Consider the following 16,488-nt stretch of genomic DNA (forward strand, 5'->3'; position numbering starts at 1 on the left):
TCTATCTGCAATGTGATGCACAGGATACTGAAAATACTCGTTTAATTACTAATTTCCTAGGTTTTATAAATTAACTCCGGTAACCAATTTATTTTAACCCAAACTGTTGACGTATAAAATGTTGCCTTGACATTTTAGCGATGGTTCTGGGCAGACCAATAGCTTAATTCAGAATCCACTTTAAAAGGCACTTTAGCACACATGCATACAAATAAATGAACGTCTGTCCTATAAGTAACTGATTTAAAACTGTATGTAGCCATTTAGATTTCATAATTTTGTTGTGCTGGGTCTATAATAGGCTAAAACATTTGAGTTATCATAGCCTAGTCTATCTCAAATCAATTTGGTATGCCAATTCAATTATAATACAAAAACGTCTTTAGGCTAGGCCTATGTCAATTTTGTAACACTCAATTCTAGTAGGCCAAATAGTTGGGTAGCCAAGGCATAGCCTATGCGTGTTGCAAAATCCTCCTGAGCGCAATGCATTAACCAAGGCTACGTTGCGGTCTTGAATACCGCGCAACATCGTACGGTTTCGACGACATCGGTATGAAATGGCAGAAACTGCTTGTGTCACAGAGCACAACGATTAGGTAAGCTCGATTTGTTCTATGCGAGTGAAGGGACTTTTCGTGGATCAGTCTACATTATTTTAGCTTGATCAAAATAGCTTCGTTTGGAAATAATAGAGCAGTTCCTTTATAACGGCCATTGGAATCACTAAAAACACGGAAGCCATAGACATTTTGAAAATCTGATTGCAAATTGAATCTGATGGGCAAACCACGGGGCGGGCTAGTTGACCAAAACGAGGGTACAGTTATTACGTAGTACACATGTATTTTGCAGATCCAGGCCTGGTAGTGGAAGGAAACGCAGTGGACCACTGGTTGTCTTGCTAAGGAATAAATAATATATTTCTTCAAACATTCAGTTGTGTATTACAGAGGAAGGATTGGCTACCGCAGTTGAACAGTTTTGGATTAACTCAAGCTTTCTGTGGGAGAGGGGTAAGTTTGATGTATATCTTTGTGAAGGCATGTTATTGTTAGCCGTGGGGGATGGTATGGGCCACTGATGGGTCGTACAGAACACATAAAATAAGCCAACTGGACCAAAAGGTACAGGTTCGGCCTGTAACCCCCCTGGTAGCTTATTTGTGAAAGTCCTGCGGATATGCTACAATGTAAAAGGCTACGACGTTCACAAATGACTGAGACTAGTTATAAACTACGGCGGCGTTACAATGTAACCTTATATCTTCAACTTTAAGCACTTGCCTACATTCTGGCCGTTGGCAACTGTACATGTAGGCTACATATTAGTCTTTGCTTACAAATATACCTGTGTTGTACGTGTTAACCACATTTTGGTTGAATGGTCAACATTTATTGAACAGCCTGGTGTCGTTGCGATTTTAGCGCCGCACGGTTGATCACCTACTGCTGATTTTGCCGTGCGGTAAATGGGTTATGTTATCAATCACATCGACCATATTATATAAACCTAAAATTAAGTGTTCATAACTGAATATCATATTAGCTTATCAGGTTATAACACAGACATTAAAGTGGTCCACTCACAATATTTGTGCATTTGCTTACTCTGTAATTTGTTGTCTGGTCATCTTAATTGGTCAATCCACTGTGTGATCTGATTGACCCTTGACCTGCATACAAGAGCCCACAGTTTTGGCAACCTGCTCCCAAACCTGACCTTACCTGTTCTTCCACTCTGTAATAAGACTCTGATAACATAGTTTTGCAACATCTGCACTGTTAAGGGGACTGACGTAGCATAATACAGCCAACCAGAGAAGTGATCATTCATATTGTAAATAACTAGATTGGAACAAAAATGTGAGATGCAAGATCCCATCATAGTAAACAAAACAGGCTTATTGTCTGTGAGAAGAGATCAAAGGGGAACAGAAGTGTGTGTTTGAGGGAGAATACCATTTACATTTAGTCATTTAGCAGACGCTCTTATCCAGAGCGACTTACAGTAAGTACAGGGACATTCCCCCGAGGCAAGTAGGGTGAAGTGCCTTGCCCAAGGACACAACATCAGTTGGCATGACCGGGAATCGAACTGGCAACCTTCGTATTACTAGCCCGATTCCCTAACCGCTCAGCCACCTGACTCTGGAAGGAGAGAGAGAGGAGGAGAACATGGAGAAGACAGGATGCAGGGGGGAGAGAGAGGAGCTTTTTGGAGGGGAGATGAGTGTCCGAGAAGAGGAGAGGAAGATGAAATGAGAAAAGAGCAGAGAGGGAAGGCCGCGAGGGGGAGGAGAGCAGCGGAGAAGGAGGGAAAGTAGATGTGTATGGAGGTCGAGTCTTGGTTTGTGGATTGTTCAGCCATCGGTCAGCGAAAAGCCCACTCAATACAGTGTTCTAAATTTGAATAATGATTTGTCATCTTCAAACTCAATATATGATCCATGACTCTCTCTCTCTCTTTCTCATGTCTTTCATTTGCCTGATCAAGAAGCTGAGCTATGAGTTTTAGGTACATTTCTGAGATGTGAGTTGTAGGACTCACATGTCTTCTCAGGGGTCTCTTAGGCTTGTGATCATCTGAAACCCAACTGTCCACCTCCCCATGTCTTAAGTGGCATTTGTTCATCAGGATTCAACCAAAATATTCAGAGAAATCTGAGAATAAGAAATTATTTCATTATGTCATTATTTTATCTGGTTGCTTGCTGAACACGACACACAGTGAAGTAGCTCTAAAATCTTGGTTTTGACCAAAACTAAATGGATGGCCGGTTGATAAAGAGGGTTTGAAGTTTGGCCAATATTTTCCAATAATAAGAGTTTTGGTTCTAAAATGTAAATGCATTGATTCCGTCATTGCTAATAGCTGTGAAGTAGCCTAATCTGTGTTATGGAATTTTTTGTTTTTTATGAAGGGGTTTTATAATGGATTTACTGATACAAACTACATTCTGATCCTTTAAGCCCCAAACTACAACCTAATGTATGTTAGTGCATAAGTAGGCCTAAAGCTGTTGTAAGGCAGAGTTTCTGGATACATGTACAGCGTGTGTCTCTGTAAGGTCAAGAAGTTATGTAGCAAGGCTCCCTCTGAGCAGAATATAGCATGCAGTCCAGACAGTGGGGAGACAGTGAAGAAAATCATGTACAACTAAGGCTTATGTGATTAACGACCACTTCACCTGTTGAACGTTCTAGTGTATCACTGCACTGAAGACCCGTTAAGGAAGCGATTCTGTGCATTCTATGTTTGAACATGTCCAACTCATGTATTTAAGCACAACTGAGAGACTGAGTTCTCACTCATGCTAGCCACTCTGTTGTGGATTGGTGGCATGATCCGACGTCGAGCTAATAAAACCGAGTCAACCCTTTTTATAATTGTCGTGACTCTTTCCGGCCTGCCTGCTGAGAGATCTCATCTTATCAGCTGTGTAGATAAAGTGTAGCCTATATGACATAGCCCTGCCTCCTAGATGCAGATGTTAATGCTGTCCGAAGCAGACTCCAGTCTCCTTGAGTGGGCTATATCCACATTGTAGCCTAGGTCTGATGAAGATGTTGTCATTGTACACACAGTTAATGTGGTCATGTTCTGAATAATACAATGCTAATATTCTCTCATTACCTCTTCCTCATTCATTTCACCCTCTGTGTTCCTGCTTTTCTCTCAGGTCTTGAAAGGGAAGTCCCACTTGGATGTCCAAATACAGTGTGTTTTTCAAGATTTCATCATGAATCGGAATAAGCGTGAAAAGGAGTATTACAGTTTAGACGTCGGAGATTCCACTTTCACGGTTTTGAAGCGCTATCAGAACCTCAGACCCATAGGATCTGGAGCACAGGGGATCGTCTGGTGAGTCACTCACACACGAGGAGAACAGAGATGGGAATTAAAAAACAAGTGGATTGTGACAAGAGCTGCCATCTCACTTACACATCTACATTTCCCTTGAGACCTTGTTGAAATCCTTTTTGTGTTGGTTAAAACCAACCCCCCCAACCCCCCAGGGCCCCCCCCCCAGGTGTCCTTTAAAAGGGTATCAGGGGAACTGGGCTGGCTTAGGGTGTCTGCTGTTGAACTAATGCATCTTTACATCTCCTCTTCACTGCCCACAATCTGTCTTTCACTAAGCTGTCTGGGAGATGCACAGGTCCCCATTCAGTGGTGAAATGGGAGTGGAGAAAGCATGTTTTCTGCACAGCAACAGTCACATCTCTTCAAACACCCAGACCGAATCATACAATTATTGACCCTGCTGAATGTGTGCAGTGGGCACAGGAAGTCAGGATGATTAGTCATAGAAAACCTTGTAATCTCCCTGCCTCATTGGCCTCGCTGTGAGCGTTAGGAGCCTGTCTAAATACTGTCTAAATCAGAAATACAAGTAAAAATAAGATATGTAATAAAGTGTGTAAAAAAAAAAAGCATTTATTTACTGTTCAGTAGTTTCATATTTTGCTGTCTTTTGTCGGTCCTTTACAGCTCAGCATATGACCACAATCTCGAGCGAAATGTTGCTATTAAGAAACTCAGTCGACCTTTTCAGAACCAGACTCACGCCAAACGTGCTTACAGAGAGCTGGTGCTCATGAAGTGTGTCAACCATAAGAACGTAAGCTCTCTCTCTCTGTGTGTGTGTGTAGTAGTATTCCAGTCAAACCAAACCACTGTTGTATAATAATGTGCTCTATTTGCCTTTCCAGATCATAGGCCTATTAAATGTTTTCACACCACAGAAGACACTAGAGGAGTTTCAGGACGTGTAAGTGAGCTGTACTGTAGCATGTAACCCTGACTTAGAATGATATGAAACGTCTAAACGCTGTGTGTGCGTGCGCGATTGTATGCATTTGTGTGTGTTGGGCAGTGGACAGTGGACAGAACTAATGTCTGCTGAGGGATAAGTGATGGGTTAGTACATTGCAGAGTGCATTCTGGGAGGAAGTGTGATTAATTCTATCCTGGCGGAGGAGAGGAGTGTGTGTGTGTGTGTGTGTGTATCACTCTGTGTCTGCCTGATTGGAGCTAAAAAGAAAAATGAACAAATCATAGCCTGAGGCCTGGAGGATAAACAGACAGTTTCAGGATGAAAGAGCCCACTCTGCTTGTGTGTGTGTGTGTGTGTGTGTGTGTGTGTGTGTGTGTGTGTGTGATGGACTGTACTGTACTGTACTGTTTTTTTGTTAGTGTGTGTGGGGGATGTATGTGGAGTATATTGAGTATGCTCAAGAAAGTGTATGTGAATGTGCTGAATGTGTGCCAAATGACAGCTTGTCCACATTTCCCTGAGCGTGTGAGTGCGCAGGTCTGTATAGTGTACCCTCTCACCACACCCTCGGCCCCCGCAGGTACCTGGTGATGGAGCTGATGGATGCCAACCTGTGCCAGGTCATTCAGATGGAGCTGGACCACGAGAGGCTGTCCTACCTGCTCTACCAGATGCTGTGTGGCATCAAGCACCTCCACGCTGCTGGCATCATACACAGGGTGAGTCGGCAGTGGAGATGCTCAGACACACACATGCGCTCATTCATCCGAACCCACACACACATTCGCTTACTTACTTATCCCAACACACAACTCTTGCACGCACATTGTTCGTCCCCGACATGCGCACAAACATGCGCACACACACGCACAGAATAAGTTAGTGTAATGCACACGCGTCCCTGAGCCAGCCGAGCAGCACTGATCTGTGTGACCTAGCTGAGAGAGGCCTCGCCTCGGTCCTAATGTGGAACGCCAAGAGCCCCAGTAAGGTGGAGGCGTACTGGAGATGAGTCACTTGTTGTCAAAGTTCGCTTCCCTGCACGTCTCCTCTCGGCCTGCCTCTCCACAGCTGTCCCGTTTCCTCCGGTTTGGTGCTGTCTGATCCGGGCCGCATTTGAACACAGCAAAAATGACTGTGGTTAGCCTACACCACTGGACTGTCTCAGTTGTTATGAAAACAAACTGAATATGTCCTGTGTAATGTCATTTGATACTCAAATAACTATAGAAAGCTAGAGATGCTTACATGCTGGGAAACTGCTTGAAATTCAAAGTAAACATAGCTATAGTTAAATCCAAGGCATTTTATTGACTTCACACACTAGCCTGTGTTATTTATTCTACAGCATGGGAAGATGAAATCCTCACATCTTTCTTAATTCCACCTCTTAAACCCCCAAGGTTTTTTCCAGGCATTCATCTAATGATTTCTTTCTTCTCTGCCACCTCTTCTTGCAGGATTTGAAGCCCAGCAACATTGTGGTGAAGTCAGACTGCACACTGAAGATCCTGGACTTTGGCCTGGCCAGAACAGCGGCCACCGGCCTCCTCATGACCCCCTATGTTGTCACACGCTACTACCGTGCCCCTGAGGTCATCCTGGGGATGGGCTACCAGGCCAATGGTGAGTCAGCCATGGGTTGCGGCGTCAGCCAATTAGAAGATGTACTGCAAAACTCTGCTTGCCGCATGCACCTCTCACTTGAGTGCACACACACACACACACTCCGTCTGACACCCTCCTAGGGGAACGTGGCACGTGTGGCAATGCATTTTGGGATACTTCCTGTTTGGTGCCCCTGCCTTCCACACTGTCACACAGCAGCTCCAGGGCTTGTGTTGTTTTATTGATTGTCCGTCCAGAGCGAGACTGGTCTGACTGGATCCAGTCACTTATGCATACTCTTACTCACTCAACACTGCCTGCCTTCTGCACTTAGCGTTTCTCTGAAACAAGGTCCTCCATGCAGACATAATGAGGCTTGCTTCATATCTTAAAGTCACTACACAGTTTTTGTTATTCGATGGAAACACAGGCTTTGCAAGTGAAAAGAAGGAAGATTAGGCTATGCTTGAGTCTCAGGTTTAGGTGATCAGCCAGGCAGCCCCCTATAGTCTTCTGACCTGAACACTCTTAGATTTTCCTGCTGACTTGATGCTTTGCTTATTCTTTCCCTCTCCTCCTGTGCTACACATGTGTAGTGGATATATGGGCTGTGGGCTGCATTATGGCAGAAATGGTTCGCCACAAAATCCTTTTTCCAGGAAGGGATTGTATCCTTGTGCTGCTTGCAGGAGTTTCTGCATTGTAAGCGAGAGAGAGAAAAGGAGAGAGAAAAAAAGAGTTTGTTCTCCCTTTTCTACCTTTCTTTTGTTTTGAAGCCTTGTTCATGGAATGGATTGCAGAGATCATGTTCAAAGAGAGACTGTCAAAAAAGATATTTCTTTGGGATGCCTGACTCCTCCTCACCTCCCGCCCTCACACACACACACACACCTCCCCCCTTCACACACACCCTTCCACCACCCCCCTCCCCACCGCACAGACAGCACCCGCTCCAAACACATCCGTCTCGCTCAACCTGATGCACCTAAAATGGAATTCCAAACTCTTTCATCACGGAGAAGGGAACTGCACAACATCCACTTTACATCACCTTTCCTCATAGAGCTGCTCAGAATACACACTTTGGCAAAGCAGGAAACAAGTCATACTCAGACAGACTGGGGTTATCCTGTCATGTAGTGTGGACTAGTAAAAGCCTTCAAAAAAGTGCCCTGGAATTACAAAGGCTGGCAGTCAGCCATGGTTTCAAACACAGACTGAAATCGATATAACAATGACTTCATGTGTCTATGACTTAAGGTGGGATTACTTAAAATGAGAAGAGGGGGGGGGGGGGTACCCTGTCTTATGTTATAATACCGTTTCTACAGACCTCTGCTTTCATTGTCTGGTTAGTCTGAAGATGATGGGGGGGGAATGCTAAACCTTACCAGCTTTCCCTGTTTTTACACCTGATGAGACAACAGTGACAGCAGAAGGATTGTTGGACACAGACACTAGAATGAATGCAGGCATTAGAAATGTGCCCCCCCCCCCCCTCCACACACAGACACACATCACCCCGTTTGCATCGCCTCCTTTTGTCTGTGGTATTTGTTTGTTGTTTCTTTTGATCTGTTTGTTTTGGTTGTTTGTTTGAGTCCTGCATGCTAATTTGGTTGTCATTTCATTTTTCAGTTGATGTCTGGTCTATTGGCTGCATCATGGCAGAAATGGTCCGAGGTAGTGTCTTGTTCCCAGGCACAGATCGTATCCTTACCTGGACCTCCAGCCAGCCCTCCATCCCGTTTGTCCCATGTTGTGTAACAGAGTGTGAAAGAGTGTGTGGAAGAGTGTTTGAGTGCCCAGAGTGTGTGTCGTATATGGAAAGGTTAACTGTTGTCTGGGTGAACTGGCAGTATGCTCAAAGGGTTTTTGAGTTGGAGGGCTGGTCTGTGATCAGTTGCAAATGTTTAAATCATGCAAAAAGTATTAAAATAATCGAATTAAGAATACAATAGAGCTGATCCTAGATCTGTCCCACTCCCACGTTGAAATGCTTTGTAGATACTAGCCCAGAGCCACAGAGTAGTTGTCCATCGCTGCAGGCATCCATGTTCTCCAATCACAGCTGCACCTCCAAAACAGCTGTGATGGCTACCTATGTGTTCCTCTTTGTGTCCATGATCCACCACAGCCAATGGGGGAGGAGGTATATTCTGGCCAATTAGGAACCCCTCACACACAGCCCAAGAATACCGACAATGAACCCCAAGCCCTGTCACAGTCATGTCCTAAACCCCCCTCCTCCCCAACCAGACAACACACTGATTTTCTTCAAGCCCTCAGGGTGCCCCCTGTCCCCCCCTGGTCAAAGCTGTGTAAAGTGTGTTCTTCTTAACGGTGGCCAATAAAGATATCGACCAGTGGAACAAGGTGATTGAACAGCTGGGGACTCCGTCTCAGGATTTCCTGATGAAGCTTAACCAGTCGGTAAGGACCTATGTGGAGAACCGACCTCGCTACGCCGGCTACAGCTTCGAGAAGCTCTTCCCTGACGTCCTCTTCCCTGCCGACTCGGAACACAACAAACTGAAAGGTAAGGAACCCCTGTCAGCGCTTGTCGCTAATAAAGCTGTGTTCTATTCAATTCTCCACATTCATACCTTGCGTCTACAATTAAACATATTTTTCTCTCAAACGTATTAATAATCTTTTAATTATAAGACCTAGATTATGTCTTAATGACTGAAATCTCAGTTAGGTAAATCAATTATTTATAGGATGCCTGGCAACCAGATAGCTGTGCTGTAGGTTTTTAAAGAGCTTGTGTGATAAATCTTTCTTTGTGGTGCACCAACCCAATTATGTGATGGGCGATTGGTAATTCCACTAAAAGTAGTCTTGTTAAATCAACATTAATGCTCCGTCCTCATTGGTGCTTTATTCTGCTGGGATTGCGATCATGTTTGACTGACGACTCCAATTTCTGGCCCACTAGACTAATTTATCAGCACAGTGAATGTCAAATCTCTCTCTCTGAAGCAGAGAGAGAGATTTGTCTACCATTCATTTCTCTACTTGTCTCTATTGCCTTGCAGCGAGTCAAGCCAGAGACCTATTATCAAAAATGCTGGTAATAGATGCATCCAAACGGATCTCAGTGGATGAGGCTCTGCAGCACTCCTACATAAATGTTTGGTATGATCCGACTGAAGTGGAGGCGGTAAGCACTTGTGTCCCATTTTCTGTGTGTGAAGAGGGGTTCTTGTGTTAATTATCGACTCTCCTCTGTGATGGTGTTCTATGATTGGAGGGAAAGTATGTGTGCATTACGTCGTGTGAAAGGAAGGATGTTTGTGTGTAAGGGCATTCGTGCACAGACTGAGTGATGATGATTTACGGTGATTTTAGAGGGGCAACATGTCAAAAACAGTCACCACAAAATGAGGGCAGGTTTGCCAGTACATCTGCAAAGGGAATAAGAAATAGGCTGAAGGCAGTCAGGGAGGAGGGAGCCTAAAGATTAAAAGATGGAATAGCACGACTTTGATGATAAACATCACCATGCACCTACCCTCCACCAGCAGCAGGAGTGCCATAGTTGAACCCAATTGACAGCCAGCGGGTGTGTGTGTGTGTGTGTGTGTGTGTGTGTGTGTGTGTGTGTGTGTACCATAGGAACACTCAGGGGTGTGTCAACCTGCTGCAAGATTAGAGCCATGTTAGAAAGAGATAGCAGAGAGGGAGAGGGAGAGGGAGAGGGAGAGGGAGATAGGGAGGGAGGGAGGGAGGGAGGGAGGGAGGGAGGGAGGGAGAGAGGGAGAGAGAGAGAGAGAGAGAGAGAGAGAGAGAGAGAGAGAGAGAGAGAGAGAGAGAGAGAGAGAGAGAGAGAGAGAGAGAGAGAGAGAGAGAGAGAGAGAGAGAGAGAGAGAGAGAGAGAGAGAGAGAGAGAGAGAGAGAGAGAGAGAGAGAGAAAGGGATGAACTGTAACTCCCCGCCAAACATTTCTTTGGAGCTCATATTGGCCTTGAGATTAATCCGCAGTGCTATTCCTTGCTCAAATTGATCAAATATATAATTGTGTGAATGTCTGAATTTCTCCAGAACCTTCTGCTAATAACACGTTTACCTTCACTATCAGCCTGTTTTTGAAAGGTCCTTCTTAATAGTTGTTCTTCTTAATTGTTTTTCTCTGTCAGGCTAGCTGAAGTAACTCAGTATTTGAACATCAACTGGCTGATTTGAGTTACACTGTGGAAACAAATGCTGTGTCTGTCTATGGTTTACTTTGGTCGTTAGCTAATAATAATGTGAGTACATGTATATTGTTTCAGCCTCCACCCCTCATCACAGACAAACAGCTGGATGAGAGAGAGCACACTGTTGACGAGTGGAAAGGTAGGGAGTCCCTTTTCTCTTTATACCGGATAGGTCAAAGTTTTCAACATGTCAACATCTATGACAGAATCTCATTCAAAATCTACAAAGTCATATACATGCCAGCAATGCTCAGCAAGAGTTCTGTATCTCAACTGCTTGTGTGTGGTCGTGTGATGAGTGTGATGACACCAGATTCACACCTGCGCTGGAGGAACACACTGTTCCCCGGCTCGTCTGGGTCTCCTCAACCAATCTGGTGGAATCTGAACAAAGTTTACCTTAACACTCCTATTTATGTGCACAAAAGATTTAATATTAGGGAGTCAGGTGGCTGAGCGGTTAGAGAATCGGGCTAGTAATCAGAAGGTTGCTGGTTCGATTCCTGGCCGTGCCAAATGACGTGTCCTTGGGCAAGGCACTTCACCCTACTTGCCTCGGGGGGATGTCCCTGTACTTACTGTAAGTCGCTCTGGATAAGAGCGTCTGCTAAATGACTAAATGTAAATGTAAATGTAATATTGCTCACTACACCAACAGTGCAGCACAGCATTCTTGCAGAACTTCAATTGTTTCTCTTCTCCTTTTCTCTTCTGACTGCCTGTTTCCATTCCAGAGTTGATATACAAGGAGGTGTTTGACTGGGAGGAAAGGACGAAGAATGGGGTGATCAGGGGACAGCCAGCCTCTCTAGGTTAGTAGAGAGACTTTACCAGCCTCTCCCTCTGCCACTCCCCCCTTTTGTTTTCCTCCATCTCTGAATCCATAGTCCAGGCTTCAGTTATCTTACTGGGTGCCTTCTCTCTGCTCCTCATAGTCCAGGCTTCAGTTAACTTACTGGGTGCCTTCTCTCTGCTCCTCATAGTCCAGGCTTCAGTTAACTTACTGGGTGCCTTCTCTCTGCTCCTCATAGTCCAGGCTTCAGTTAACTTACTGGGTGCCTTCTCTCTGCTCCTCATAGCACAGGTGCAGCAGTGAGTGGAGACACCCAGCAGCACCAGCAGCATCCCCACCCTTCCATCTCCTCCTCCACGTCTGTCAACGATGTGTCCTCCATGTCCACCGACCCCACCCTGACCGACACGGACAGCCGCCTGGAGATGGCCACCACAGCAGGAGGCCCGCTGGGCTGCTGCAGATGACTATCAACCTGTCCTCCTGTCCCTGCCCCCGTCCGGACATGGCTCCCACCTCTCCGCTTGTCTTCAATGGTGTAGCATTTAGGCCAGTTTTTTGCTGTTTTATGTTTTTGTTTTCTGAAACGAACAAAAGAAACTTTTTTTTTCGAACTGCTACAGAGTTGTTATTTTAGTTAGTTAGGTTTATTTTATTTTTTACTCCTGGCTGTAATTTATTGTTGCATATCTTTATTTTGGATTTTTGGGGAGCCGAAGACAGAGAACGTAAAAATGTTACTATACTTCGGTTTCTTAACAATATTGAGATTTTTTTTGAGAAACATCTTTAAAGGCTTTCATGTGACTTTGACGTATTTTTTTAAGTTGCTCATTTTACTTCAAGCTACTGCTATTTCAACTTGCCATATCAATGTAGAATGGGTTTGTACAGATTTTATATTGTACATTGTATATTTTTTTTCAGTTTGCAGTGAGCCATTTTAAACATAATTTTATTGATAAATGTTTGATTTTAGATCTCCCCTGCAGAATCCTAAAATTGTATTTAGCCTTTTTTGATCAGATATCATAACTATCAGATATTGTGTATAAAAAGAAAAGTTTCCTCTTGTGAGTCACTACTTCCTTGTAAAAAGTTTCAAGTTTATGAAAGCTTTATTTTTTGCTAGCTTATGTTTAGTTTAGTCTTAAGATATCTCAAAATGCTGTTTGAATTCAGAACCATTTTCCTTATGGGATATAAGATGAGTCCCCTTTTCAGATTTGTGATTTTGCCAGATTTAAATTTGTGGTTGTCTTATAGTCCAGGAATGGTGCAGTTAGGGTAACTTAAGAGCTTTCAGAAAGGATCATAATTTGTTTTCTACACGACTGCACTGGTTTGTTATAATTATTCTACGGGTGGATCTTGTTTTAATCGTAGGTGGTTTTGATGTTGACGTATGACTGAGAAACGTGTGGGAGCTTGGAGATGAGAAGCAGGAGTTGAGCTTGCATAGCTTTTGAGAAGGGAGTCAGAACATGGAAGTAAGGGATGGTTTGAGGATGTGATGATATTGGTCTTTGGCAAGATAAAGGTTCTTTGGGTTCCTTGAGGAAAAAAAACTATTATCTGTATCCCATTGTGTAATTGATGTACATTCACAATTTTAATACAGCTTGCAGTATGTTTAAAATCAATTTGGAAATGACTAGGTACAGTATCAGAATTGAAGAGTAATAATAGCTAAGGAAATTGGCTACCTGCATGCGTGCACTAAATCAAGTCACCCCTTTGGTCTAGTACGTTGACAAGGCAACAGAACCATGACTAAATCAGATGAGTCATTGCTTCAATGATTCTTTACTGTATGCAATAATGGTGTCCTTCCAGGTGGTGTTTTGAGTTTGCTTTTAAAAAGGAAAAGTGCCTGTAGTTTGTCAAGCATTCATTCCTAGGAAAAGGAGTATTCATCTGTGTGAAGGTTAATGGTGTCTAAAAAAAACAAAGTCAATCACAAGTGAGGCGGTTGTTGTCACAAATGTTTTGTATATTTTTCTACTGCATCGGTTTTGACCCTGAAGTTGGACACAGTAGTCTTTTGAGAGAGGTAGTATGGTAATTTATGCGTCAAAGTATTTTAGCACATAGGTTTGAATCATTTTGACAGGACAGTTTTATCAAGGTCTTTCATCAAAGTAAAAATGAGTAAATAATTGTTTTCTATAACAGAGAACGATATGCTTGTTTGCTATGGGTTTGCGGCTTTATACTTTGCATATTAACAAAAATGTGCTGATTGTAGGAGGAAATGATGGGAATATCCTCTTTTGTTTTAATCGAAATTTCTCAATGAACCAAATTGTTTATGTTGAAAGGTGACTAAATGGCTGTGGTGTTGTGTTTGTGGAAGGGTGCGTTCCAGAATGCCTGCCTTGGTGGGGTTGTGTAACTGGTCATCTGGGAATGAGAAGTGTGTTGTGATAGAGGTAGAGGAAGAGGTTGATAGCAGCCATTGATAGGTATACATTGTTAAAGTAGCTGTAACACAAGAAAATAATTAATCAGAAAAGAACACCTTTTTGTTGTTGTTTTTAAGTGCTCTTAATTTTCTTAGCCCAACATACAGTACAGGGATACAAATGAGGATTTATTAAAGTATCTGCTTCTGTGCTTTTTTAAATTGCATCTCGAAAATTGTAATCGTCCTGATTTAAATAGACTTTGATGAACTACCTCACACTAAATTTCTACCAGTTCTTGGATACTTTAGTTGCCCACATAATTAGCTAGCAGAAGACATGTGAAGAGATTCCATTATTTATTTATTTGAAAGTGTACTATTGTCAATGTTAGGAGACCTATAGTTTTGTATATTATGTATACTTCACCTAGAAGTAAAGAGAACTGTTTATGTAAATTTCCTTTTTCTTATTTTTTTTTTTTTTTTTTACAGTTCATGTGCAATACCTTCTGCAAATTTTGCTAGTAGTAAGTGATGGATCTAGCCCATGTTAGTAGTATGTTTCTGAAGGTAGAGAAGTGTTTGGTACTGTCAATCCATGTTTTCCTTTTTTTTATGAATTATTAGGATGATTCTCTGTGACTTGTTTATAGTCATGATGTTACGTAATCAGTCTTACCTGTCCATCAAGTCTGCGGTCAGAGGGTTGTCGAGAGCGAGTCACATCACCTACGGCCGCTGAGATTTTGATTGTTATGTGGTAAGGCCAAAATAATGTTAATCAACAAAAAAAAAGATAAGTTAACGCCTAAAACAAACTCATATATGTATGGTGCTGGTTTGTAATGTTTGCTAGTGAAGCCAGCCATGCAAGTAGTTAAGAATTCCTGGCTCTGCGTGTCCCTGAAAACCGCAACCAATGAGAAGTGCACTACTAGAATTAATGCACTGGGATCTGACGATGCCTACATAAAAAACCATGTACTGCAAATAAAAGAAAATACAATTTGAATCACGTGGTTCTGTGTCATTGTTTAATTTTAAAACAACACTCACCTGGATCCACAAGGATTGGGAAGGGGGAGGTGCGAAATGATGATCATGTTTCTTTCTAGACTGTAATAATGACTAGTTTATACTTTAATATAAACTGAAACTCCATGACATCAGTATGTATTTATTTCTATAGTGTGACCTCCATTAAAAGTGTTTAATACCCATAATAAATAAGCACCATCTAGTTCCTCATAGATAAGAGACATTTAACCTGGGATTGAGAAGGACATCTCCACAATAGACACGCTCATCTCCATAGAAACATCACTTTGTAAATATAAGCATATGAACAGAATGTGATTCAGTTATTGAATTACACAGTTTTATAAAATGTAAAAAATGAAAATAAAATACAAATTATATAAATTACAGTCACATTGTCTTGAACTAAAAGCACTTTCTCACAATAAAATGCTGCTTAGCAACTGGTTTGGACTGTTTAAGTCTGTAGTGGTTATAATCTGAACAAGGGAGCTTGTTAACTATCAACAATTTCACCACATGCAAGGCTCACAATAAATTAAAACTTGCTTGAATTTCCTTGAAAAAGGTATTCATCAGCAATAGTTAACAATGCATTCAAACCTAATTATCATATTTAATTCTAGAATTAAATTGGACAGGGCTGGCTTCATCAACATCACATTACATTCAGTATATTACGGTGTACATTCTTCACTCAATATTGTCTTTTGATTCACAATTGGCACCTTTCATCAGCAGGTTCTTACACTGGTTTCCTTGCTCTTTTGTAATCCGGATACATGATAAATAATGAAGACAGTTATACAGAGAGGCATCACTTTCTGAAACAATGGACAAGCAGGCATAACATCCTGGATCTTCTGATTCAACACCATGGGCAGGTTTGAGTCCAAAAATACACCCCTTCTTACTCTCCTCCTAACTTGGATATGTGCTACTCCACACAGCTTATATATTGTCATGGCAGATGACTACTTTCTCCAAGGAAGGGAGGAAAGAAGGTTGCATTCACAGAAAATCAAAACAGGGCCATTCCCTGAAGGCACAGCCTGAGAACTGCTTCCTGGTGACATAACGGGTAGCGGTCAGCTTTGTGTGCCAAAACCAACATGGCTTCCAGTTCTGGTCCTAAGCACAGGCTTTGGTATCAATGTGTCTTGTACGCAGTGTACTGCAGGCCTACTTTAGGGCCAGCAAACGACTTTTAATGCTAACTGACAGATGATGTATGGACAACAAGGCATACACTTTATAGCCTTAATGCTTATTGAATTGTATTGTAGGCACTGCTTATTCATTATGCCAGTTGTTTAAACCCTCATATTTTACTTTAAAGTTACTTTAAATGTTACAGATATTAGCGTGGACAGTAGCAAACCAGATAGCAAAGTTTCACAGCACCCGTCTCAATTGGTTGTGGTAGAGATTCCATGCCTGACCCTCTCCTGCGTCCTCTCATTTACAACGTCCATTCATTGAGCCCAGAGACCTCATCACTGAGTCCCATTTAAAGCAATGGCAGTGTTTTAGAAAAGGCCAGTGCTGACCTACCAACACAAAGTAACCGACAGCTCACACCTCTTACAGCTTGAAAAACACTACTTCAGATCTCAGAGTCCTAGTACTGGTATACAAACCCTGTCAGGGTACAATGAAG

At 42.6% G+C, this 16,488-nt stretch overlaps 1 protein-coding gene across 3 annotated transcripts; it reads left to right on the forward strand.

The window, feature by feature from the left end:
* The first annotated feature begins 856 nt into the window (after positions 1-856).
* Positions 857-13,010, forward strand: mapk8b (mitogen-activated protein kinase 8b). Of its 3 annotated transcripts, none has more exons than XM_062474059.1 (12): positions 857-1,016; positions 3,683-3,864; positions 4,495-4,624; positions 4,716-4,774; positions 5,361-5,499; positions 6,241-6,406; positions 6,985-7,056; positions 8,745-8,927; positions 9,430-9,554; positions 10,666-10,729; positions 11,325-11,402; positions 11,675-13,010. In XM_062474059.1, exons 2-12 carry the CDS (start codon positions 3,743-3,745, stop codon positions 11,848-11,850), a joined length of 1,314 nt encoding a protein of 437 aa, XP_062330043.1. In that variant the 5' UTR covers positions 857-1,016; positions 3,683-3,742; the 3' UTR covers positions 11,851-13,010. The 3 variants fall into 3 exon arrangements, with proteins under 3 accessions (XP_062330043.1, XP_062330042.1, XP_062330044.1); XM_062474058.1 differs by lacking the exon at positions 6,985-7,056 and adding an exon at positions 8,027-8,098; XM_062474060.1 differs by lacking the exon at positions 6,985-7,056 and adding an exon at positions 8,027-8,098 and having other exon boundaries at positions 11,670-11,838.
* Positions 13,011-16,488: the final 3,478 nt, after the last annotated feature.

Source organism: Osmerus eperlanus, chromosome 12 (genome assembly GCF_963692335.1).
Source record: "Osmerus eperlanus chromosome 12, fOsmEpe2.1, whole genome shotgun sequence".
NCBI lineage: Eukaryota > Metazoa > Chordata > Actinopteri > Osmeriformes > Osmeridae > Osmerus > Osmerus eperlanus.

What these genes read in the sequence shown, in the direction of transcription:
- mapk8b (XM_062474059.1), top strand. Translation starts at nt 3,743, where the DNA reads ATGAATCGGAATAAGCGTGAAAAGGAGTATTACAGTTTAGACGTCGGA. An exon ending in CTGCTGGCATCATACACAGG is followed by an intron (nt 5,500 to 6,240) that starts GTGAGTCGGCAG and finishes CTCTTCTTGCAG; the next exon opens with GATTTGAAGCCCAGCAACAT. An exon ending in CCTTTTTCCAGGAAGGGATT is followed by an intron (nt 7,057 to 8,744) that starts GTATCCTTGTGC and finishes TGGCCAATAAAG; the next exon opens with ATATCGACCAGTGGAACAAG.